Source organism: Heterocephalus glaber, unplaced genomic scaffold (genome assembly GCF_053883595.1).
Source record: "Heterocephalus glaber isolate CG9 unplaced genomic scaffold, H.glaber_assembly_v1.0 deba00001428, whole genome shotgun sequence".
Taxonomy (NCBI): domain Eukaryota; kingdom Metazoa; phylum Chordata; class Mammalia; order Rodentia; family Bathyergidae; genus Heterocephalus; species Heterocephalus glaber.
In genome coordinates this window covers 28,106,357-28,130,563 of record NW_028258293.1, presented here as the reverse complement: position 1 = coordinate 28,130,563, position 24,207 = coordinate 28,106,357, and the positions used below count along the sequence as shown (strand labels likewise).

Below are 24,207 nucleotides of genomic sequence, written 5' to 3'. Positions count from 1 at the left end.
TCACAGTAGGCACAGTGACTTGCCTATCAAGCGGCAGCTTTAGCACGTGGTCCGAGTTGTGTGATGGGAGGCCCTGAAGGGCTGACACCTGTGGCGTGTAGCTCAGTGGCAAAGTATGCTTAGCATGTTCGAGGCACTGGGTTCAATCCCAGCATCAAAACAAACCAACGAAAGAGAAATTTTAAAAAGCACCGGGGATTTAGCTCAATGGTTTCGCCGCCTGCTGCACAAGCGCAAGGACCCGAGTTCGATCTCCAGTACCAAAAAAAAAAAAAGAAATAAATAAAACAAGATCCTGCCATCTATTGAAAGCCACTTGGTTGTGCTTGTTAACCCTTATTCTTGTAACTCGCTTTTAGCTAAGACCTGTCAGCCCCATCTTAAGATGGGGGAGCCAAGGAGGGTGAGAACCTTGGCCAGGTTACAAAGCTGGTGGGCAGAGATGGAACTCATACTTGGTCTGGCTCCAGAACCCTGGCATATTAAGGCCCATGTTCTTCCCCACCAAGGAGGGACTTTCTTAAAGCGTGGATTTTTCAAAGCGTTTGCCAGGGCTGAAATGGATAGAAATTCCACAGCAAGGATACCTAATGGCAATGCAACCACAGGAAGCAGGTGCTCTTATGTCCTCTGGCTTAGTGACAGCCAGTCCCTTTGGCCATGGGGAATTGGTGGTTTGTAGTTACAAGAAGAGGACAGTAGAAACCACAGGGCCTCATACGAGCAGTCATCAAGTGCTGTCAGTTTTACCTCCTAAACATCTGAATCTTTTGCATCCCCTCCGAGTGGCACCCTTGTCCAGGCTTCTCTCTCTGGGTCTGTCCAGCTTTCCTTCCCAGGGCCTGGCCCCACACTTCACGTTCCACATGCCCACACCACGGCTCCTGGAATTCAGCATACTCAGCTGGTCCACTCTGCAGGTAGGCTGGCTCCGGAAACCTCGACACCTCAGTTCCATCAAGGGTCACTCTCTTATTGGCTCTTCAGCTCTTCCATAGGAGGGCCAATAGCACTTACAGGTGTCATGCTCTTCCATCTTTAGACAACACACCAAACACCAAAGAAGCTTTGACTTAATTAAAAACCATCTCTCTCAGAACCTAAGGCCCCATCAGCCATGGCCTGGCACAACCAGGGTTCTGCACAGGCCTGTCTCCCTCAAGCCACTTAGACCTGGCCCTGTCCTCACTGCTCCCGGGAGATGGCCCCAAGTCCGTCTCTACCACAGCACACAGTAGTCCTGGCCCCACTGCAGCACCTGATCTTGCAACATCCTCTGCCTTCAGGACCCAACCCTCTCCTGGTTTTCTTCAGGGGGGCCTCGCTGTTAATGCTTTATCTAAGTGGGATCTGCCCTAGGCCTTTCCCTGAGATGTATTCCCTCTTGCCCAGTCCTGACATAAATGCCCACCCGAGTGCTGGTGGGTATTCTCATCACTACTTATGTCTGCTTACAGTTCCTGGCTTTCACACCCAGATGCCTCAGAACATCACCAGGGCTGTCAAAGTGTCCCTAGGACTGCTCCTGCTGGTTACCCCACCCAGGTGGCCCTTGCCTCATATCTGGTAAAGAAGCCCAACCCCTAGAGTTCCCTAGCAAGTCTGTCCAAAGAACCTCTTAGATCTGTTTCTTGCCACCAGCTTCCTCAAGGTGCCCAGCTTCATAGCTCCTGCACTGCAGTGGCCAGGAGGGAGCTGATGGGTCAGGCTCTTCCCTTCCTAACCACTGCGGAGGTTCCTGGACACAAAGCCCACATCACCACCCTTGGCTTGGCCTTTGCATATGCTGTTCCCTCTCCATGGAACATATCCCCCCTTCCCATGCTCTCCAACCCTGAGTCTCCCTCACTTCCACTCCTCCCAGGTTCAATGCCATTGCTTCCTCTAGAGCAAGATGTGTCCATCACGACAGCCATTTGCACCTCTTAAGCCCTTGATATATGCTAGATCATGCATAAAATACAGCTGGGTGTGGTGCCATTGCCTGTAATCTCAGCACTTGGGAGGCTGAGGCAGGACGATTACTGAGTTTGAGGGCTGCCTGAGCTACATAGTTCAAGACCAGCCTAAACTCTACAGGGAAACCTTGTCACAAGAAAAAGGGTACACAGCAGATTCTAAAGCCCCCCCCCGAAAAACTTCATTTGTAATTTTATGCTGATTTCGTATTACAGTGAAAGCATTTTAGATATACTGGGTTAAAACATACTAAAATTAAGTCCACCTGTTTATACTTCTTGGACTGTGACTAGAAAACTTTAAATCACCTGTGAGGTTGGTTCACAAGTCATATTCTTGGCCAGACCTGCCTCTCCAGACTTCAGTGGAAACCAGATGGGGAGAGGGGCCTCCCCTGGCCAGTGTCCCCCAGGCACTGGGGAGGAACAGTGTATGCAGCATCCAGCCGGGCAGAACAGGGCCCAGGTGGTACACGCTGACCAGACGGGGCTTGGGAAGGGGCACAGGAAAAAGAAGCTCCTCATGACACCATTTTCCCACCTTTTATTATTCAACAAGTGGATGGGGATGGAGATGCAAGGGCAGGACAACTGTAAGTTTAATAAATAAATGGGAGTGGGCAGTGGTCCGTGCCTGCACGGCCCCACATAAATAACCAGGTGGCTGAGGCAGAGTAGACAGACGGAGCTGGGCTGCAGTCCCCTACATTATCCAGGCTCTGGAGACACACTGCCACAGGGAAATGGAAACCACTGAGGCTAGAGGCACTCACCAGCCCTACCAGTGCTCTCCCGGAAGCTCTGGGGACCTTGGGGGAGCACGGCAGGCAGGGTTCTGCCACAGCCTAGCCCAAGTCAAGTCAGTTTTTCAGTTTCGTTAAAAACAGCAGGTGGGGGCAGGCACATGCATTCAGCCCCATCTGTAGGCAGAGCCATGGATGGACAGCCCCATGGGAGCCTTGAAGGCAGAAAGCAGCAAAAATGGGCCAGATAAAGCTACTAAGAGGAGGGGTGGCAGAGTCAAGCTCTCCCCCAGCAGGACCCAGCCCAGAACTTGCAAGGAGCCCTGGGTCCTGAGATGTTTTCTCCCCACTTCACAGTCAAGAAAACTGGGCTCAGTGATGGCCAGGGACATGCCCAGGATTAGAACCCAGGAACTCAGTCTCCTAGCCCAGGGCTTTTTGTTGTCCTTTCCCTTCACAGGACCTGCCGGAAGAGGAGGGAGGCACATCTGCTCTAGGGCCCTGGACACGGGCAGGGGTGGCCAGTCACCAAGTGGTGGTGCTAGGGCACCAGGTATGGGTGCCACCTTTCCACCAAGCCAAGACTCCTGGTGGTACAGTGGGCTCCTAGGATGTGGCCCGGGCAGGCACAGGGTTAGGGCATCCTGCAGGCGAGGGACTGGAGCAACAGGGACAGGGACAAGGCTCTTGATCTGCACACGGCACGCGACGACTGCCTGCCTCCTCACTGGGGTGGGCGGTCCCACCACCAGGCTGTGACCTTTGCTGTTGTGTCTACTGGGTCATTGCTTCTTGGTCCTCACAGTCCCAGCTGCAGCTCTGCCTCCTCCAGGAAGTCTTGGGGACCTCCCAGGGCAAGGCTGAGAGTCCTCAGACTAGACAGTCCCTCAGATGACCAGGTTGCTCTCACTGAGCCGGACCACATAGCGGTTCTCCTGGGAGACAGGGGTGAGCGACCAGAGGGGAATCAAGAGGGCTTCTGGGCTCCAGGAAAGTGGCCCCTGCCCAGAGTCCCCTGCCCTCTGCCCTATTCTGCCTTCAGTCAGGTGCTAACAGGAACCTTTCCCAGACCTCACCTCGACCTTGTTCTCTGCTGGGGGCTTCAGCCACTTAGTGTGGTTTTCACCACTTCCCAGCAGTGCCCGCTGCTCAGGTAGGAGTCCAGGTTGTGGGGAGTCAGGGAGATCACCTACAGACAGCCCAGCCTCTGTGATGGTCTTCACTTCAGGTGCCACTAAACTTGTCCTCTGCTCAGGAATTCGAGCCACACGGAACCTAAGAGGGGAGGTGGTGCAACCATTCCCCATTAGAGGGGAACCTGAGGTACAGAGAGGGCAGCACCTGCCAGGGTCACAGAAGAAGTTCAGGGATGAAGTCTCAGCCCCCCACAGAGAAAGGCTTCACTCTGCTGTTTGTGCCCAGCCCCCAGCACCCCAACTCTAGGTTACACATGCACAGACCTTGGCCTGTGAGGCCCGAGGTGTGGTGGGGGCCAAGACTCTGCATCCTGGGGACCCAAGAGCTCCAAGTGAGACAGCACAGCTCGGAAGTCCTGACTTTCCTCTGGCCACCCACTCTGCCCAGAGGCCCAGAAAGAGCATGGCCACCACGGAACAAGGGGCTCAGGGCTGGACATGAGCCAGCACATTTCCTGTGACACTGCTGCACCGGTGTCTACCTCACCTGCCCACAGACAAGATGGTGATCTCGCCCTGACGTCCTGCCTTGGCCCCGGCCTTGGGAGCTCTGGCCAGGTTAGGCAGGAGGCTGGGAGCTGGAGTGGAGGCAGCCGCAGCCTCAGGGGACAGCAGCACTTCAGGCCACTTCTTCTGGCTACATCGGGAACAACAGGGGCCAGAAAGTGAGGCCAGGCCCTGCACAGTGTGGAGGTGGTGGCGATGTGGGCAGATGTGTGGCACACTGGGGGAGGCCGGTGGCAGCCTGCAGGAAGGCACAGGGGCGCAGTCACTAGGGCAGGCCAGGTCCAGGAGACCAGCAGACAGAGGTGGGACAGAAGAGACTCCAGGGTGGGGAGCCCCCGGAGGGAAGCTATGGGCTGAGGACCTTCCCCCTCTCACCTGGGCACAGGCTTGTGGCTCGTCTGCACCAGCTGTTTGCTGTGGTATTCTTTCAGCAGCTCCTCCAAGGCTGCCGCATTCTCTGTGGGCAGCTGTGGTCAGATCCCTGCTCTGACATGATGGGAGCCCACCACCCTGCCCCAGGAGAGAACCCCTCACCTACCCACCCCGTCCCCAGCCTGGGCTGTGAGCCTTTTCCTCTGCCCCAAATCCAGCAAGCCCAGACACCTGGGGTGGCACATAGGTCAGAGCACCAGGCCAGCCTGAGGTCCCAGTGCAGGAAGGGCAGAGTAGGGTGACCTGCCTGTTCACAGGCTCTGAGAGGAGACCTTCCGCTCTTGGGCACTGGGATGGGTCAGACCCTCCTCTCACCCTTCTTCTCTGTGATCAGGCGCACCAGGACGCCGATAGTGTCCTCATTGGCGTCGTCAGTCCTGTAGGCAGGGTTGATCCCTGGGGAAAAGCAGAGGACCATGATCCTAGAGGAGAGGGTGGGAGGATTCTGGGCTCCCAAACTACACCAGAATTTGCCAGCAGAGGGCGCCCCAGGCCTTCCTCAGAGTAGGAGCCATGTGTGTTCAGGCAACAGATATGGCTCAGAGAAGCCCACTGGTCACCTTTACAGCCCACGTCACTCCTTACACAACAGCCCCCGATTCTTAGTGGTTTCAGGGGCATCTGAACCCCACAGTCCCTGAAGACTGTGGAGGCTAGAGACTGTCAGCCTCTTCTGGGATGGCCCCTTCTTGGTTTCAGGGAGAACTCCCAATGTCTACAACAAACTGCCCTTCCAGGACCATTACCTCCCTGCATACCACCCTGACCATGGAACTATTTAACTGAGGGCCATTGGTCAGCTTTGGGCCCAAACCTCAAGGGTGTGAGAATGGACCACTATAATTCCATTCTGAGCCCAGCAGGAGGCTCTCCCAGAACTTGACCCCAGGAAGCAGCCAACAGTTACAAAGTCTCTAGGCTAGGAAAACAAGTACTGTCCCAGGCAAAACAGCCCTGCACCACCTGCCTGCAGCTCCTGCCCCTTCCTACCCTCCTCCAGACTTCACCATCAGGAGTTGGAAGGGGCTCTGCCAGTCCCAGACAGCCTGGACGGCTGGCACTGGAGATGTCACTTCACCCTGGACTTGGCCAGAAAGATCCTATGGGCCTAGGGCAGCGTATATGTATGTGGGGTCCCAGCCCTTCTGGGGAAATTGGTCTGGTGGGGAAGACAGAGGCTTGGGTCCCTGGGGTAGGGGTGGAAGAACATTCCACTCCTCTGGTTCCAGGACTTGTAACTCAAACCCTAGCCTGGAGCTGCAACCTGAGCCCCTCAGGTTGCCAGCCTTCCTGCCGCAGGGCATTCCTCCAGTTTCAGGCCAGAGGTCAGAGATCCCTTCAGTACTTCAAAGGCCTTACAACCTTTGAATCACACATACAACTGTAGCCCCCAGGGAGTCCAGAAGTCACAGCTAGGCAGGGAAGGCCTTACCCGGGGTGGAAATTCCACCACCACCACTTAACCAGCTGTCCTGCCCCTGCTCTCTGTCCATGATCCCCCAGCTCAGCCCCTCCCCTCCCTCCCACTCTGTCAGTCTGTGGCTGTCTCCTCTAGGGCTCCTAGGTGGCAGCAGCACCTCCAGGGCACCTCTTGAGGAGTCCTCTGCAGGCCTCTCCAGTCAGACCCCAGCCAGGAGTTTCCCTCTGGCAGCCTCCATGCTGGCTTGGGGCCCAGCCAGTCCTCGCTCCCCACCCTCCCACCTGACACCAGGGCAGGCCTCACCGTTGCTTCCACTGCCGGGGGTGGGTCCAACCTCCTTGTGGGCCGTGCAGTGGTAGCCCTTCCGCTTGAGCAGGTTGCACACCAAGATGCCCAGCAGCCCCATGAGGCAGAAGACAGGCACAATGGCAATCACCGCGTACTGGGTAGCCGTCTCTTCGGGGCCACCTGCTCGTGTGCCGTTTCCAGGCTGCCTCGTCTCACTGCTGCTGGCACCACCACTTCCTGCCGCCACCTCCACACCACGTCGAGCCCGCCGCCCCCACTCTGAGCACCACAACGGACAGAGGCAAGACCAAGGCAGAGAGAAACGGACACTTACAGAGAGGCAGAGGCCCTGGGTCCCAGTTAGTGGAGGAGGTGTTAGGTAGAGGAAGAGGTGATGTGCCCTGGCGGCTCCCACTGGCCACCTCAGGAGACAAAGGCCAGCTCAGGGCCCTTCCTTTCCTTCTTTTTTGGCCACCGGATCAGTTATCATGACACCCTCAGGCTTTCATGAGGAATGCAAACACAGTAACAGGTGGCACATGCCCTGGCCTAGGGACATCCCGCAACCCCGTGGCCTGGTCCATGAACCAGCTGCTTCAGAGGCGAGGGGCTCAGCCTGAGAGCAGCTGTATGTATGTATGTATGTATGTATGTATGTATGTATGTGTGTATGTGTGTCAGAGTGAGTGTGCACATGCTCCTATCCATCTGTAGAGTTCACATGGAGAGAACTGGTCAGGCTGTGAACTCCCAAACCCCTAACCATGGCTGCCACCTGCTGGATGGTCTCTGTCACTCAGAAACAAGGTGTTCCACTGACCGTAGCCTCAGGACACCCTCCTGCTGCCCACCCTTCTCCAGAGGATCCCACTGTCCCACATGAGCACTGTGGGGCTCCTGGGCTCAGCTCACTGGACCCCTCCCACACACTCCCAATCTGTTACTCACCATCACAGCCATGAATACTCAGAGGTGCCCAGGAACATGGTTGACATGGAACAGGGGGGACCCCCCCAGGCTCAAACCATCTGCAGGAAGGGAAGATGTCACTCAAGTCCAGAATTTTCTCCAAAAAACTGTCCTTAAGAGTCTGGATTCCTTCCTGCACCCTCAATGGTACTGCCTTGTCCCATTTCATGGATGGGAAGACTGAAGCCTGCTCAGTGTGGAATGAGGCTGGATCCAGGGCCCTTGCCTCCCATGCATGAGCCTCCCACCTCCCACTGCTGTGCTCACCCAGGCTGGCAGCCTCCACATAAAGTATCCTGAGTCGTGGTGCCTGCCTGGGCCTCCAACCGCTTTCGAAGGCTGCAGCGGTCATGGGGCTGACATGGGCTGGAGTCCCAGGAGGCTGAGAAGGTGCCCGGGGGGCAGGACCTGCATGGTGTGCCCTGGCCCGGGTCCTGAGGGAGAGAAAGGGTAAGAACAAGGCCAGGAGCCAGAGCAGAGGTCCCTGGGGAAGCCAGGCCTGGACTCCACCGCTGGCCCTCAGGAGTCTTCCCAGGTCAGGGCAGATGGGCAGCACAATGCTCACCAGCTCAGGCTCCTCCCCAGGTGGGCACTGCCAAAGAGTCGTTGATGTTGGAGTGGCCAGAGCCCAGGACAGCAGCTGAAACAGGCAGGAACATGTTGAGGGATAGAAAGTGTGGGCTGTAGGGGTCTTTGGGGTCATCTTTCCACTGTGTACTTCCTGAGGCCCTGAGTGTGGGGATCACTGACCACACAGGGCCACCTCTCTCCCCCCTTCAGGCTTCAGGGTCACTCTTCTAACCTCGATCTCTCACACTGCCAGGAAAATCTGCCCTGTCCCAAATATAACCAGTGCCTGGGTATGGTGAGAATCCTACCTGCTTCTAGAAAACTCTGGAAAGGACCAGACAAGGGATCAGGACCTCAAATCCCTGGGTCTCTGAGTTATACCCCTTTCAGCTGACCAAGCAGATGATGAGGAAATGCTTCTGAATTCTTCACTCAGATTTGTCCTCTTCATGCCACCCCCACCCGTCACAGCTGGCTATGTCATTAGCCAGCCTCTGTTTATCATCCCTGGAGCCAAGTCTACAGCTGGTACTTACTATTCTAAGCCCCGGGCTGCCGTCTCTGAGACCACATCCTCCTCTGACCATCCCCTGTGGGAAGGTTGTCCCATTCACACCCCCATACCCAAACTGAGTATGCCACATTGAAAAGGAAGGGTGTTCTCAATGGGTGCCTTCAGCCCTTTCCATGAGGAGCTCCCTCAGCTCTCTCTTTTGTTCCCCACTCAGTCCACATGTGTGAACTGTCTTCCCTGAACTCCTGCTATGGGGATCCCATCCTCTTATGGGACCCAAACTGGTTGGGGGGCACCAGTCACAGCACAGACCCAGCTGCCCTGGAGGTGAAACTGGGGATCTCCAAAGCTGACTCCCCAAACCTGCTAAAACTGAAAGGTCTCCTGCCCAAGGCCCACCCCTCCCTGGGGTTTAGCAGAAAGAAGATCCCAGACTAGACTCTAAAGCACCAGCCGAGGGTACAAGTCTGTAAGGTGCAGGTGGTCTGATTCTGACTCATGCCTGATCCTTAGTGCTGGCTGCAATCTAGGGTCCCTAGACCAATACAGATTTAACCCCAGCACTGAAATGCTCCACATCCCAAGCCTCTTTGGCTCAACTTCCTCCATGTCCCACCTTCTGGCTGGTCTCTGTCCCCAGACCTGCCTGCTGTCAGGCACCTTGCTGTCAACCATGGCCCCCTTGCCTAGAAATATCAGCAAGTCCTTCCTTCTGCCCTTTGCCTGGCCTGCGTGGGGATGAGCTGGGAAATCAGGGTCCCCCTCTCGGATACCATGGCCTTCCCACCTGGTTACCATCTCATGTTGGGGGGATGTGGAGGTACTTCCTAGGGTCCAGCAGTCTCATATTCTTCCCAGTGAGAGTTAAGAAGCCACACCTCACCCCAGCACCTGGTTCCTGAGCAGAATCCCTGGAGGGCTGGGTGTGGGGCTTTGGACAACTGGGTTCTTCTGGCTTCTCCCAGGCCACCCAAACTTACCAAAAAGAGGCAAGACAGAGGCCAGCACAGTGGGCTCAGCTTCATCATCAGGCCCCAGAGTGATCACTGGCCTAGGGCAGAAGATAGGGAGATTGAGGTAGGCAGTGGGGTCAGGCAGGCAGCTGCTGTGGCCCCAGGCCACCTTCAGCATGACAGGACTTGACAAAGAGTTTGCAAGGTGCTGCTGGGCAGGCAGAGCATGGGGGTATGGGGTGGCTCACCCTACCTCCTTCAGATGCAAGCCAGGGGCTGCATGTCTGGGGTCAGCTCACAGGACAGACCAGGATGGCAGGGCAGCCAGAGGGCTCTGCAGGATGCGGAGGGTTCCCGGAGGAGGAAGGACTTCCTTCCCCTCCCATAAACAGCCAGGTGCCCTGCAGCATCAGCAAGGGAGCTTGGAGGGAGGAAGGAAGTGTGGGGAGGTCCGGGGCCAGGCTGAGAGGATTACAGCACCCTAGCCCTCACCTCTCTGCTCCCTCTGCAGCTCTCAGGCTCCTGCCAGCCAGGACTCTCACAGGTCTGCAAGCTTGCTGCCTCTCCTGCTCCTCCACCTTCACTCTTGCTGGTTCTGCACAAGGAAGGCCCTTGCGCATCCCCACCCCCACAGCCCAACACAAGGCCTCTTTCTGGAAGCTTTTCTAGCTTTCCCAAAAGCTGAATCAAAGCTGAACCGGGTTCCTACAGCTTCTATCCCATCCTCCCTCCCCACTCCCTCCCACTCCATCACAGGCCTGGTCCTTCCATGGCCTGGTCCCCCAGGGTTGGGGGGACATGTCCACTTGCATCCCTGCCTGCCTGGTGCCACGGCAGACCTGCAGGAAGGCGGTAGCCATGGCAGCCAGAGTCCTGCCTCCACTCGCCTCTCCAGTACCTCCTATGTTCCTACATCCCTTGGTACTAGGCACCAGGCATGAACAAAACAGACGAGGGCCCTGTTCTCAGGGAGCATCATCCTAGGGAACACAAATGGCAGATTAAGAGAGGTGGGAAGCAGGCCGGGGATTTAGCTCAGTGGTTCCGGCACCTGCCTCACAAGCACAAGATCCTGAGTTTGATCCCCTGTACCCAGAGAGAGAGAGAGAGAGAGAGAGAGAGAGAGAGAGAGAGAGAGAGGAAGCACTAAGAAACAAAGTAAAGCAGGGTGAGGATAAGATGTGTGCCTGATATTTCAGAGAAACTTCAGTGATTGATCCTAGCCCAAGATCATGGCTGCTTCCAGATAGGTCTCCAGCCAATGGACAAGGGGGGACAAGAGGAAGACGGATTCAGATTAGATAACAGAAGGGACTGAGGAAGAATGAGGAAGTTCCTGGATGTATTTGCCAGAGGCTGGGTTTCAGGGTCACCAGGGAGGTGTGACTGAAGCAGAGCTTATGCATGTGAGGCCTCAGCACAGGCTACCTCTGAAACTCAAGGGTTGCCCACGGGCCTCATAAAATCCAGACACTGACCCAGGCCCCTGGCCTGTGTGATTCTAAGCCCAGTGGGAGACTGGCTGCCTGCAGCAGGTTCCAGGTCACATGAGAGCCCCTTTCCCTTCCGGCAGCCGGGGGTCCCGCCTGAAAAAGGAGCGAAGGAAACTGATCTGCCCGCCTGACCTAGGCCTGGCCCAGTCTTGAGTTACACCCAGGGGAGGGGGGGTGGGCAGCAGTCACATCATCCTCAGGACTCTCCAGGTCACTGGCAGCCAGCCACTCTCCAGCCCAGGCTGGCCAAGGGGAAAACCGGCCACAGGGAAGGCCAGGAGAGTAAGTGAAGGCCACATCTGGCAGTCAACGCTCAACAGCTGATACTCTGACTCATCCCCAATCTGTCCCTCCTCAAATTCAATCACAAGTCTTCTTTCCAGGTTCTGCCCCACAATGTCATTCCCCTGCTCAGCCGCCCCCTACAAGCCCATGTCCCCATGACTCAACCCCAGTCCTTCAAAGGCTCTAAGCCACAGACCTGACCACGGCCCCAAGTCCTCGGGCTGTCCCCACAGCCTGCCACCAGCCCCAGGGCAGCAGGTAAAAAGAGGCAGAACCACACAGAGAGTCCCAGAAACACCCCTGACCCTGAGTGGCACCTGCTGGGTGACCTGAACCCAAAAGGAGGGGCTGTCCAGCTGCTCATCTGCAGACAGGCATGGAGCAGTTCGATCTGGAGACTTCCAGGAGGAAAGTAAGGGTCCAGAGGCCCAGACTTAGCCAGAGAGGCCCACTCGGGCACATTCACAGACATTCTCCGCCCAGCGCCTTGCGCCTTCTAATTATGCGCCTTCTAATTACCCCAAACAGGCACTTACTCCAGTCTGGCTGCCCCGGCCCCCACACTCACCCAGACTCAGCCCCCACTGGACCTGCCCAGTCAGGCAACAGAGTCCATTGCACAAGTGCACACACCCGCTGCTCAGACCCCTGCCCCAGGCCTCTAGTGTCTAAGCCACAGCCTTGGAGGGGGACTGCAAAGCACGTTCAGAGAGAAGCCCAAGGGCCAGAAGTCCCAATCTCACTGCAGCCTTGTCCACAAGGCCAGGCAGTCAGTGAGGACCCAAAGCCCAGCATCTCCTGAGGGCTCTCTGAAGGACAGCTGTCAGAGATGGGGAGACTGAGGCTCAGATGGTGGAGAATGGTACCTCGAGCCGATGCACCTGGCCAGACTGAGGTCTTGACAGAAGGAGAAGAAAGCTCTCCTGCTCCAGCCACACTGCTGGGAAAAGTGGGCCCAAGGATTCTACCCAAGTAAGAAGTCAGCTCAGAGGCTACTCCTCCCTCAAGTCTCTTAGCCCTGCCTATTCCCCCCAACTCCCTATGGGATCTGAAGGCCTCATTCCCTGGGGCTCAGTTTCCTCATCTGCAAGATGGGGATGTTTATCTTCCTCAGCAAGGCTGGGTCATGGGGCTTAAATGGGGTAATGGGCACAAAGTAGGTCACAGGGTTCCTCCCCAGCAGCCCTTTCTCCTGGGCTGCAGGTTTGTAATTAAGTATTTGTCTGCTTACTTGTTTATTGCTTGCTTCCCCACCAGACAGCAGGAAGGGCAGGGATGTCTGCTTTATTCACCACAAAGCTCGGCACCTGGCCCGGCCTTGAGCAGGAAGCTTCCACCAAACAGACTGGACCAGACCAAAATGTCAAGGAGGGCTTCCTTAGACTCAGCCCTCTGAAAAAGTGCCCAAACAATTAGAACCAGAAATTCCCTGGGTAAAAACCAACTAGCCCCCAAGCTGCAGTTGGAGCCTGGACAGAGGAGCCTAGAAAAGCAGCCCCAAGGGCTTTTACAAGAGGAAGCTGCACCACCCTCACAGGCCTCAGGCAGCTTCCCCTTTCTCAGAACTGAAGCCTCAGGGGTGATTTAGGCCCCTGCCATGTCCCCTCCCCTCCAGTACACTCACCATGATCTCCCAGGGCCCTACCCATCCCTCCTGTCCACTCACTCTCTTCCTGGCTTCCACAGCACCCTAGTCTGCAGCCTAGGTGTCTTAACACCCAGACAGGGCCCTGGGCCAACTCCCACCACCCTCAGAATGTCAGTCACCCTGATGCGCCCTGCCGGCCCTCACCAGCCACTTCAGCTTCTTTCTGAGCATGCCACCTGCTGTTTCCTCTGCTCAGAAACCCCTCCCCTCACTTGGCCACCACCTACTCTTCCTGTGGGGCTCAGCTCAAAGTCACTTCCTCCAGGAAGCCTCCCGCAAACAACACCTCCCCATCAGCATTAAATACCCTGTTTTACCCATCCCCCTCCCTGCCACGAGTATGTGCTGCCTTGGGGGTAGGAAGCAGAAAAAGTATCTTCAGGAGACAAGCCAGCTATGCCAGGGTAGGGAGGACGAGAGAGCAGGCTGCTGAAGGAGCCCAGAAGCTGGGCTTAGTAAGGGCTGAGTTTGAATCTGAGTCTAGGGCTCTAAGCTAACTTGGGGACAAATGATGGGGCATAAGCCTCCCTGCTCTGCTCTTTGCTGGCTGTGGCTGTGCAGCACCCTGCAGAGGGCAATGGGGAGGGTAAAAGGAGAGCATTCGTATTAATTTCTCAAAAGAGGATTGGCACAATAAGATCTCAGTAAGTATTCACTATTCTTCAAGTGAGATTTGTTTTTTATATATGGCAGTGCTGGGGATTGAATCCAGAGCCTCTGCACTGAGCTACAGACCTTTAAAAAAGCTTAAAAAAAACCTTTTTTTTGAAACAGGGTCTTGCTAAGTTGCCCAGGCTGGGCTCAAGCTTGTGACCCTCCTGCCTCAGCTTTCCAGGGCACTGGAATTATAGGTGTGCACCACATCTGGCTCAATATTCTCTTTTGTACTGATGTACAGTGTTTGGTGCAGAGCCAGGTACATAAGAGGTGTCAGATCAACCATGCTAAGTCTCTAGGGCTGAGAGAGATGCCGAAAAGGAGAGGAGAGGAGTCTGGGGAGACTGGTGGGTAGTGCCCAGGTCATGCCAAACCTCAGCTGCAAGCTGGGAAGCTTGTATTGTTCCCCAGGAGCTACAGGAGCTTGAAGGGTTAAGCAGAGTGGGGAGAGGCAAGGAAGGATTTGCATCTCAGCTGGTACACAGGACTGCCTGCCAAGTAAGGGGCAAGAGGGCACTGTGAAGGCAAGTACTACTGCCCAGCCCTCAGCTCTGAGGCCCTTCGGACCTCCCTCCAGTGTCCAGAAGGAGGGCTGCCTGGAAACACAGCTGGACACCGGCCTTCCTCAGCAGTGGCTGCACCAGACAGGAAGAAAAAGGCTGCCCATCAATAGAGAAATCCAGGTTAGCCAGAGACCCAGTGGTTCCCTGGCAACTGGGGCTGAAGTAGGGCATTACCCATAAGGGGTGGCCACGAGGGTAGCTAGGCACTGCCTGCTCACTGACTCCCACCCAGGCCTAACCCTATGCCTAGAGAGATGAACATTCCTCTTTCACACCTGCGTAAAGTGAGGCTGGGGGAGGTCTCTCATGGGGGTCACACAGGCAGTAAGTACTGAAGCAAGGATGGAGCCAGACTGCCTCATTTCTGCCTCCTCCACCCTGACATTTCCCCAGGGCCTGGCAGGTAGATGTTCTCAGGGTGTTTGCCCATCTGATGGCAGAGGCTAGGACAATTGTAGTGCACAGTAGGTGGTTCAACTGAAGGCCTCTTGTAAAGACCAGGTGAGCTTCAGACTACTTCTGTCCCCACATGGTACTCTCAGGGCCTCTGGAATTTGCCTGTACCCACACTCATTTGTATGCTGTCCCAATCTCTGCCAGCTCTGTCAGGAAAGGACATAGGGAACTATCAGAAGCAGGAAGACTGGAAAAGTCTGGGAATTCCCATTAAGAGGAAGAGGTCTAGGGGGCCGGGGATTTAGCTCAGTGGTTCTGTCGCCTGCCTGGCAAGCACAAGAACCTGGGTTCGATCCTTGGTACCAAAAAAAAGGGGGCGGGGGGAGAGGTCTCAGGGTGAAGCCCCAGCTTCCTAGGGCTGCTGCTGGGGCTGGGGACCCATAGAGGTGCAGAGGCTGACTCAGGGCCATTCGGTGAGAAGGGCACCCCCATTCCCAGCCCACCCTCAGCCTTGGGGAACCATGATCTCCCAGTCACCACCCTGGGGTGAGTACCTCTCCAATGCTGGACCCCTAATCCTTCTGCCACTATGCCAGGAGCTGAATTGGTTCTGCCCCTCAAGACCTCCCAGCTGCTTCTGGGCCTATGCTTCAGTGGCTCAGACAAGTGAGCTGGACAGGAGGGGCTGAGGGGGCTAATTGGCTCCTTGATACTAAGAAAGAGCTGAGGTGGCCAGACCTGGCCCACCCAGCTCCTCCCAGTCTGGGTAGGATATAGATGTGCTCTTTTCCCTCCACCCCAGGCTGAGTCTGGGGCTAGGGGACGGGGTTTGAGAGCAGAGTCATCTCTGGGGCAGAGCTGGGGCTCCCTAATCATCCTTTCACTAAGCACACCTGCTGCACACCCCATTCCCAGCCTGGGTCCCACTGAGCCCTCAAACACAGGGTTCTATGTTCCACATGTTAGGAAACTTAGGCTCATGGTGTCTAAGTAGTAACCTGTAACAATCTGATCACAAAGAAGGAGGCTTGGGCTGGGGCTTTAGCTCAGTGGTTCCGGTGCCTGCCTTGCAAGTGCAAGGAGGAGGCTTACCCACCTTGGAGAAGAGCAGGCAACAGACTACTCTTGTACTCCCCACCCCACCCCCAGGCCTGGCATCCCTGCTGCTCCCACGAGGCTGGCTTCCAGTCTACCCACAACCTCTCAGCACCATGAGCCAGGCCCGGGCTGTCTGTCTGTCCTTGCCCCAGGACAGCATAACAAGGGGCTAGAAAGGGGCTGGGGGATACCCTACTACAGCCCCCCGCTCATGCTCAAGCTCACGCTACTGCTACCTCCCCCTCGAAGAAGCCGCCCTGGCCTCCAGCCCTGGCCACGTATCTAGTACTTCATCACTAATGTGGCCAGGCAGCCTAGAGTCGCCCTGATGTGGCTGACTTGGGCAGAGGATTCAGGAGAGACTGAGGGGAGACTACAGCCCCTTGGCTCCATTCTCCAATCCTCCCAGGCTTGGGGTGCTAAGCTCTTTTTTTTTTTTCTGGTACCAGGGACTGAACTCAGGACCTTGCCCTTGTGAGGTAGGCACCACTGAGATAAATCCCCAGCCCTGGGGTGCTAGGAAAGAGGTTCCCCTGAGGCCCTATCCAACAGATGTGTGCTGAGGCCTGGGGTGAGTGTGTGTATGATGTGGGTGCTAGGAGAGGGTAAGGCCAGGCAAGGCTCTGGAGAGTCCACCTGGGCTCAAGCTGTGGCTCTGTGACCTTGGGCGGGTCACTTACCCTCTCTAAACTTTGAGGTCCTTCTCTGCAAACAGAGGTGCCAGTCCTTGGGATGCTGAGGGGCTAAGTGGAAGAACCCAAGTTAAGAACCAAGCAGTGGGAGGGGGAAGGAAGGGGATTTAAAAAAGAAACAAGCTGTCTTATGTACAGGTACCAACTCCCCAAGATGAATGTAAATGCATGTACTGTAAACATGTACTAATAAAATAGCAAGAAAAAAAAAAGAACCAAGCAGTGTCCAGCCAAGATCACCCAGAAGCCTGGGTGTGGCAAGAGTGCTTCAGCTTGGCCTCCCTGGGAGGACCCTGGGTGCCCTGCCACCATACCAGCTAAGGCCACAGTCAGGAAGGTGGAGGGGTACTGAGCAGGGACAATTAAGTAGTCAGGATTCAGTCCCACCTGCCCAAGCCTCAGTTTCCCCTCTGTAGATTGGGGCAATTGTGCCTATTTGTCCATGAGTGACAGACACCACAGTATGGTGGAGGGCTCAGAGTTCACAGGTGAATGGCGACTTCCTATAATCAAACCTCCTGCAGGAAGCTGGGGTCGGGGAGGGGTTATCAGTTTTCAGCCTCCTTTGACCCCTGTCGGAAGGGCGAGGCTCCCTGGGAGGTAAGCAGTGCTTGTGTCCATGCAGAAGGCTGGGCACCCTGCAGACTCTATTGCTCTCCCTGTTCCTTCCCACGGGAGCAGTGCTTGAGCCCCTCTTTCTGGAAGCCCTGCTCTCCTCTCTCCACCACATTCAGACCCTGCCTCTAACTGGCTGGAGAGGGCCCCTCTGTGCCAACCAGCCAGGGCACTCTCACAGCCACACGGGCAGGTTATTTATAGAGCTCTCATCTTTCCCAGGGTGGCCCAGGAAAGAACTCCGGCCTTCAAGGCTGACAGATCCAGGTTTGGATCCCAGTGACACTGGAGTCTTGCAAGCCCTCTCAAGGCTTTGGTTTCCATGCCTGTGCCTGGAGGACTGGTGACATTCTGGAGCATGAAGCTGAAATGTGGCAGCCTCAGAGGCCTTAATGTCAGGGCTGGACACAGCACTAGCTCCTGTCCTCTCTGCTACCTAGCCCTACCCAGCAGCACCAAGCCTAAGCCTAGGCCAGTGGTGGTGAACCTATGGCAGGCATAACACAGCCAGCTATTTGTTATCATTGAAAGCTCTAAAAAGTTCAGCATCACTGGCCTAGTCACACAGGAATTCAGCTTACTGCAGGTGTTAGAACTGCCCAGCACTCACTAAGCCTGAGTGTGGGGGACAGGGCTGCACTAGCCCTGCTAGGTGGTCTCAGGCAAAATCCTCCCTCTCTGGTCCCTCCTCCCACCTGCCAGCAAAAGGCCTGGCTCCCTTGTGTACCCTGGCTCATCAGGCCAGGTGCTGAACTACCCATCAATAAGTCCTCTTGCTTCAGAAGTCCAAACTAGTCCTTCTCCAGAAGCTGATGCCAGAATTGTCAGACAAGCCCCTAACCCTCAATTCCCACCTGAAGACCAGGCCAGGCAAGGGCAAAAGCTAGTATGTTGGATTCTAGCACAGCAGCTGTGTGATGCAAACTAGGGCTGCTCTCTTCCACTGAGTCTTGGCTCCCCCATAACAACCTGGAAAGGAGAGGTCCCTATCGGTGCTGCTGTGGGAAGTGCTGAGTCCAGGGTCTGGCACACAGCAGGACACCAGTAGGGACAGCTTCCTCTGCCGACCCAGAACGAAGGCCTTGTCTGAGGAGGGGCATGGCAAGCACCAAACTTGCCCATATCCACAGGGTGACCTTGAGTCTTTGCCTCAAAACCCCAGCACACAATCAGCCCCAGGCCATGGGACCTGAGTGTAACTCCTATACCCCCAACACAGGCAAGGGGACTGATCACCCTTTCTCGGGGAAGAGTGTGTCAGTACAGATGTGGCAATGGGAAAGGGCAGGCTGCTGGTTAGGTCAACCACCCAGCTGGGAGAGCAGTGTCACAGGTGACCCACACCTGTGCCTGTACCCCAGAGACAAGGGGGACGTCCAGGAGGTGGATACAATAATGAAGAGGAACTGACATTGGCCTCAGAGGATTTCCTGGCTGAGATGAGGCTGGGTTGAACCAGGAATGGCCAGGAGGTTTCTACAAAAGGGAGGAGGGATAGAAAACACAAAGAACTGAAGTATCTTGCAGCAAGAGGCATAGATAAAGATGAAAAGTTAAAAGATGTCAGAAGGAAAAGGCTTTAAGGCCAAGATGAGAAGCTCGGACTCTATTTTGCAGGCAAAAGACAAAAGTTACTTTAGGGAATTTAGTCTGGCAGTGTGTGGAAGGACTGGAAATAGAGCCACAGAAGTTTGTGCAAAAGTCTAGGCCTAGAGCCAGGTGCCGTGGCACAAACCCGCAATCCCAGCTACTCAGGAGGCTGAGGCAGGAGAATTGAAAGTATAGGGCCAGCCTGGGCAACCTGAGACCCTGCCTCAAAATAAAAAATAAAAAGGGCCAGGGATGTAGGTCAGTGGTAGAGTGCTTGTCTAGCATGTGTGAGGCCCTGAGTTCAAACTTCAGAACTGACAAAAAAAAAAAAAAAAAGAAAGAAAGAGTATAAGCACAGAGAGCAGGACTGAACCAGAATGTAAGAGCAGCCTGGTTTTGTGAAGATATGTCCTGGTCCTACCTCCCATGCTGGCCCATACCCAGCCGGCCAGGGAATGAGTGCCAGGGTAGAAGGTGGGTCCCCAGTCTAGAGGAGAAGAGCCAGAAGAGCAAGGATCAGGGGGCCTTGGGTAAGTCCCTGCAAGTCTCAGAACTCAGTCTCTCTCTTTGTAAAATGTGGATTAGTCAGAAGGACCTGCTGGCTAACTCCTAACCCTATGAGCAGGAGGGAGGCTGACTGCCCCTCAATGTCTCTCAGCCTTGGCCAGATATAGGTTCCTCCCTCCAGCAACTATCACCAGGTCCCAGGCCCAAGTTCCTAGAAAGAATGGGTGTGGGCAGACACAGGCTGGAGCTCAGGGCCTCCACAAGGCTGGGGTGAGGAGAGAAGGTTAATCCTTAAGTTAACCCTTCTTCTCCCTCCCCCTCCCAGGCCCTGAGCTATTTCCACCTCTTTGCTGGGGATGAAAATAACTCGGGCTCAGCCCCTGGAGACTAAGACAGCTATTTTCATCAGCCCCAAGAAGCACAACTCCACTCATAGAGGACCGAGGGACAACCTGATCCCCAAGGCTCAGTTCTAAGCAAAGCAGTGGCAGTGGTCAGAGCTAGAAGGGACATTGGGAAAAAATGGGGAGATGGAGGCCCACAGAGGGCAGAGCAGCCAGCCATTCAAGGTCATTCCATCTGCTCCCCACCAATGTCCTTAGAGAAATGGCAGAGGCAGGTGGGGGCCTCTCAGATATGGTGAAAGTCAATTATCCCTGCCACCCCTGGGCTGTGCTGCTTGCTCATTCCACTCTTCAGAGCCAGGTGGACATTCCCAAGGCCAATGGGCAGACTCTAGAAGGCAGGACACAAGCCTTTCTACTGACATCTGGCTGGGGGTGATAACCAGCAGGAGGAAGCGCAAGAACAGGAAGATCATGTAACTTACCCACCTGCCATGTTCCCTGCATGTGTGCACACACATCACACTTGGAACTCAAAATGGAACACCCTGGCAAGGTCATGCCTGCCACCCGTGTGAGAGATGGAAGCCCAGGTAAGCCATAAGCAGTTATGAAGAAGGTGGTAGGGGCCGGGGATTTAGCTCAGTGGTTTCTGCCGCCTGCTGCACAAGAGCAAGGACTCAAGTTCAATCCCCAGTACCAAAAAAAAAAAAAAAGAGAAAAGAAAAAGAAAGTGGTAGGGCTGGGGATTTAGCTCAGTGACACCATGCCTGGCTCAAAAGCACAAGGACCTGAGTTCGATCCCAGTACCAAAAAAAAAAGAGAAGGTATGATCCTCTCCAAGCATCTCACAGGGTCAGAAGACCTGAGTTCCAGTCCTGACACTGTCCTGACTCTCTCACGACCTTGGCAAACTGCTCCGCTTCTCTGAGCCTCTGTTTCTTTGAAACAGTCCCATTATAGAACCACTGTGAGGATTCAACAGAACAGCACATCATACAGTGTTTAGAACAGAGCCTGGCACTGTGCCCACTCCACCCCCCAGAAGGCAATCAACATTTTCAGATGACAGCAGAAAACAGAACTTCCAGATCCTACATACAGCAGGTGCCACACCCCCTGCCATTGCCACCTCTTGGGCTAGGGAGTCCAATTTCCACCAACCCTGCATGAACCCCATAGACTCTCATGTCAGAGTAAGGGCCTCACAGAGGTCTTGCTAGATGGGGAAGGGGCCCTGTTCCAGTTCTCCAGCAAGAATTTGGCCTCCCTGACCGGATCAGAGATCATTCCTGGGGAACAAGTCAATACCCTACCACCACCACCACCACCACCAGGGAACCAAAGAAACCAAGTCTGGTTAAAGAACATCTATGGACTAGGATTTCGGGACCCATGCTGTCCATGGATCCTGTCTGGGATCAAGGACTGGGCAGCTTTTGGGTCTGACATCTTGACCAGTTTCAGGGAGGGTTTCGCTTCCAATCCTTGCACTAGCACCTAGGTACAGACCCTGGACCACAGTGTTCCCAACAGAAGCCTGCCACCAACCTCCACTGCAGTCTTTCTGCCTGAAGAGAGAGAAGGGAGAACAGAGGCAGTTGACCCAAAAACAATAGAGGATCCCAAAGTGATGATTCACAGTCCATTCACAGTCCAACACCTCAGTGTCCGGATGGGGAGACTGAGCCTAGGCCCACTGACAATACAGGTTACTAAGGGACTTCACTGTGTGAGTGTTTGTGGGGTGGAGACTGAGACTACCTCAGGGCCCCTCAGCTGAGATGCCACCCAGCCGTGGCCCCCTCTCCCTCTGCCAGGCCACGCCCCTCAGGTTCCATCCCCTACCTAAACTGAAACCTTGAGGGGTGCCTTCTTGGGGATAGTCCTGGAGAGACCCTTGGCCCTTGGCCCCGCAACTTCCTTGTCCTCCCATCTGCTGGAAGGTGTCCGAGGTCACCCCTCTTTTCTGCCTCTTACTCATTGTCTTGAGGCACAGACATACGGACACTGGTTGGCCCCAAAAGCATACTATTAGTTCTCAGCCACTTGGGGTTCTTCTCTTTTACCCTCATATTTACGAGTGGTCCTGGCCCTGCTGGGGCCACACACAGTGACCCCAGTGACTCAGGGTCTCTCACAATCACACACACACACCCTCCGCCTGTCTCAGACACACAGAGCCCCTCTGTGTCACCCGCTCAGCTCCGCGTCACAGCCCAGTGTCCCGGCCACACGTTCGCCTGAGCCAAGCCGCCTCACGCGCCGTGTCACCCACAGTCACGGGCTGACACCGTTCAGAGGCGCCCCTCCCGGCACCCCGCGCCGCAGCCGCACCGAGGCGCCGCTGCCCCGACCCGCATCCCGTCCTGGTCTTAGTCCAAGTTGCTCGAACCAGGGGGCGGCTCCGGACTCGGCCCGCCCTTCACACTGCAAGTTCGGCTACTTCCCCGCCTCGCACCTTCCGACAGACAATGCGCAAGGCCGGGACCGTAGTCGCGGCGCAGGGCACGCAGTCCCAGGCCGGGGATCAGAGGCCCTCGAGCCGAGACGCGGAGGGCGCCAGGACAAGGCACAGGGAGGGAGTGTGCTCCCCGGTTGCCGCATCCGCCGCGCGGGCGAACTTCCTCAGAGATGCGGGAAGGCAGGGGCGCATCCCGCTGGCCGGACTGCGGCCCCAGGCTTCGGGCCCCACGTGCCCCCTTACCTGGACGCGGCAGTTTCAGGTTGGTCCTGCGTCCGACGCCGCCCCCAGGGCCAGCTGGACTAGCGCACAGGCGGCAGCGCAGGTAGCCTGCGCGCCTTTTGAATGAATCGCCGCCGGGCCGGGAAGCACGGGACCCCGCCTCTCGCGTCACGGCTGCCGGCTCCGCCTCCTACGTCAGGTTCCCGGCTCTTAGCCCCGAGCCCCCTGCCGAGGAGCCGCGAAGGGCCTCGCTCTCCGGCCAAGCCAAGCTGCTCTAGGTTGCCATCTTTCGAGCTCACCAGGAACTGCAGAGCTGAGGAGTAGCCAGGAGTGTGACCCAGGGCGCACCTGGGATGGGGCCCTTAGACCTCTACACAAAGAAAGGAGTTGCACAATGCAATGTAAAAAGACAGGAGTCTTGCTGGTCGCAGTGGCGCATGCCTGTTATCCCAGCGATTCAGAAGGCTGAGGTAAAAGGATCTCTGAGTTAAGGAGTTAGAGGCCAGCCTGGACAATTTAGCGAGATTATGTCTCAAATTTTTAAAAAGGATGGGGGATATAGCTCGGTGGCCGAGAGCCTCTGGCTTCTATCCCCCTATTCAATGGGGGTGGAGGGAGACTGGAATCTTGGATTGTGATTGGGTCCTGCCACCTGGAAATGAATGGCCAGAGAGAATAACCCCACTTGCCTTGTCAGATGAGGTTCATCTAGCTGGAGAGGGGGAAAAAAGGCCCTGTGAAGGGTGTCTACTATAAAAGAAGCCTACATCCTTCTGGCCCTAGCCCAGATCTCCCTCTCTGCTAGGGTAGTTAGTCCTTAGCTAGTCCAGCAAGACAGATGACACACTCATCTCTCTCCCTTCCACCAACTGTCCGACAGTGGCAGCCATTAGAGTGCCCAGCAGGGCAGCAGCTGGAGGCATAAATTGCACAAGCCCAGGCCACTATTCACATTGTATTCCCAGCTCTGTGAGCTTTGCCCCTCTTTGAAGGGGAATGCCAGAGGTAGCAGCTCAACAATTGTCTCCAACTCAGTACCATTCAGGGAGCTCAGGTGACTCTACCACCTCTGAAAGCAGGGAAGGCCTACTGTTGCACAGAGGCCTGGCTGGAGTCAAGATAATCACAGCCTGTGAAGGGAGGTGGAGGAAGGTAAGTAAGTCTGTTGGGGATAGATGGGCTAGGGCTGTTTGTTTAAAACAGTCATAGAATCTGAGCCACATAAGGGACAGGAAAGGTCAGGTTCCCAGGATCCAAGAAATTCCAGAAGAACTAGACACCTGGGGAGTGGGGGTAGGGAAAAAGTTTCCATTTCCCTGAGCTGAGCCCAGCTTGTGGGAGAAGGGCAGAGGGAACTCCAGGTAACTGGTGTCAGAGTCAGGGTCCCTCCATTGTCAGTGCAGGCAGCCAGGGGCAGGCCTAGGGTTATGGATTATTCCTGGGGCCCACATCCTAGTTTGTACAGGAAGCCTTGAGAGGGCCAATACTGGGGCCCCAGTGAGGGGGCCAGAGAAGCCCAGGATGCCCTCTATTCCCAGAAATACTTTCTTGATAAGGGGACCTTTTATACCTCATTTCCAAGTTCTGTAGTCAAATAGTGGCATTTCATATGACACTTAGTAAACCAAATGGGGATCTGCTTTTTGGTCAAGGAGCACTGGGATCTAATTAGACATCCTAAAGGAGGTCCAAGCCCATCTCTACTACCACCTTTCTGGGAGGCTTTGGTCAAATTCCCCCAACTCAGTTCCTCATCTGAAAACTAAGGTGCCAAAACTTGCTGCCTCAAGATCATTCTAGTTTTTGTAGGAGGAGGCTACCAGGCCACGCTGGCTCCATAGGGCAGGTCTGCAGAGCCACAGCCTGTACACTTCCCACCCCCGCACCCCTCGGGTTATGAAGGAACCTAATGACTATCTGTGGTCAGGATGGGCTAGGTCCTCCTCCCGCTGACTCTGATTCCCAAGCCCATGCGAGAAGTGACCCTCCCTGAGCTTCTGGGGACATCTGGGAGTGTCTGGCTATTTCACAGTGAGGATAAGGAAGGAGGGGTGGACACCACAGGAGAGATTAAGGCTAGCTT

The 24,207-nt window shown here is 55.6% G+C and overlaps 1 protein-coding gene across 2 annotated transcripts; it reads right to left on the bottom strand.

The window, feature by feature from the left end:
• Positions 1-255: 255 nt before the first annotated feature.
• Positions 256-22,346, bottom strand: Relt (RELT TNF receptor). Of its 2 annotated transcripts, none has more exons than XM_004863268.3 (11): positions 22,146-22,346; positions 9,578-9,648; positions 8,079-8,153; positions 7,781-7,947; positions 7,493-7,572; positions 6,560-6,823; positions 5,152-5,232; positions 4,780-4,861; positions 4,385-4,642; positions 3,778-3,976; positions 256-3,636 (listed from the first exon to the last, which is right to left on the bottom strand). In XM_004863268.3, exons 2-11 carry the CDS (start codon positions 9,623-9,625, stop codon positions 3,589-3,591), a joined length of 1,302 nt encoding a protein of 433 aa, XP_004863325.1. In that variant the 5' UTR covers positions 9,626-9,648; positions 22,146-22,346; the 3' UTR covers positions 256-3,588. The 2 variants fall into 2 exon arrangements, with proteins under 2 accessions (XP_004863325.1, XP_021098966.1); XM_021243307.2 differs by lacking the exon at positions 22,146-22,346 and adding an exon at positions 9,804-10,258.
• Positions 22,347-24,207: the final 1,861 nt, after the last annotated feature.

What these genes read in the sequence shown, in the direction of transcription:
- Relt (XM_004863268.3), bottom strand. Translation starts at nt 9,625, where the DNA reads ATGATGAAGCTGAGCCCACTGTGCTGGCCTCTGTCTTGCCTCTTTTTG. An exon ending in CTCTGTCTTGCCTCTTTTTG is followed by an intron (nt 8,154 to 9,577) that starts GTAAGTTTGGGT and finishes TGCCTGTTTCAG; the next exon opens with CTGCTGTCCTGGGCTCTGGC. An exon ending in GAGTATTCATGGCTGTGATG is followed by an intron (nt 6,824 to 7,492) that starts GTGAGTAACAGA and finishes TGTGGTGCTCAG; the next exon opens with AGTGGGGGCGGCGGGCTCGA.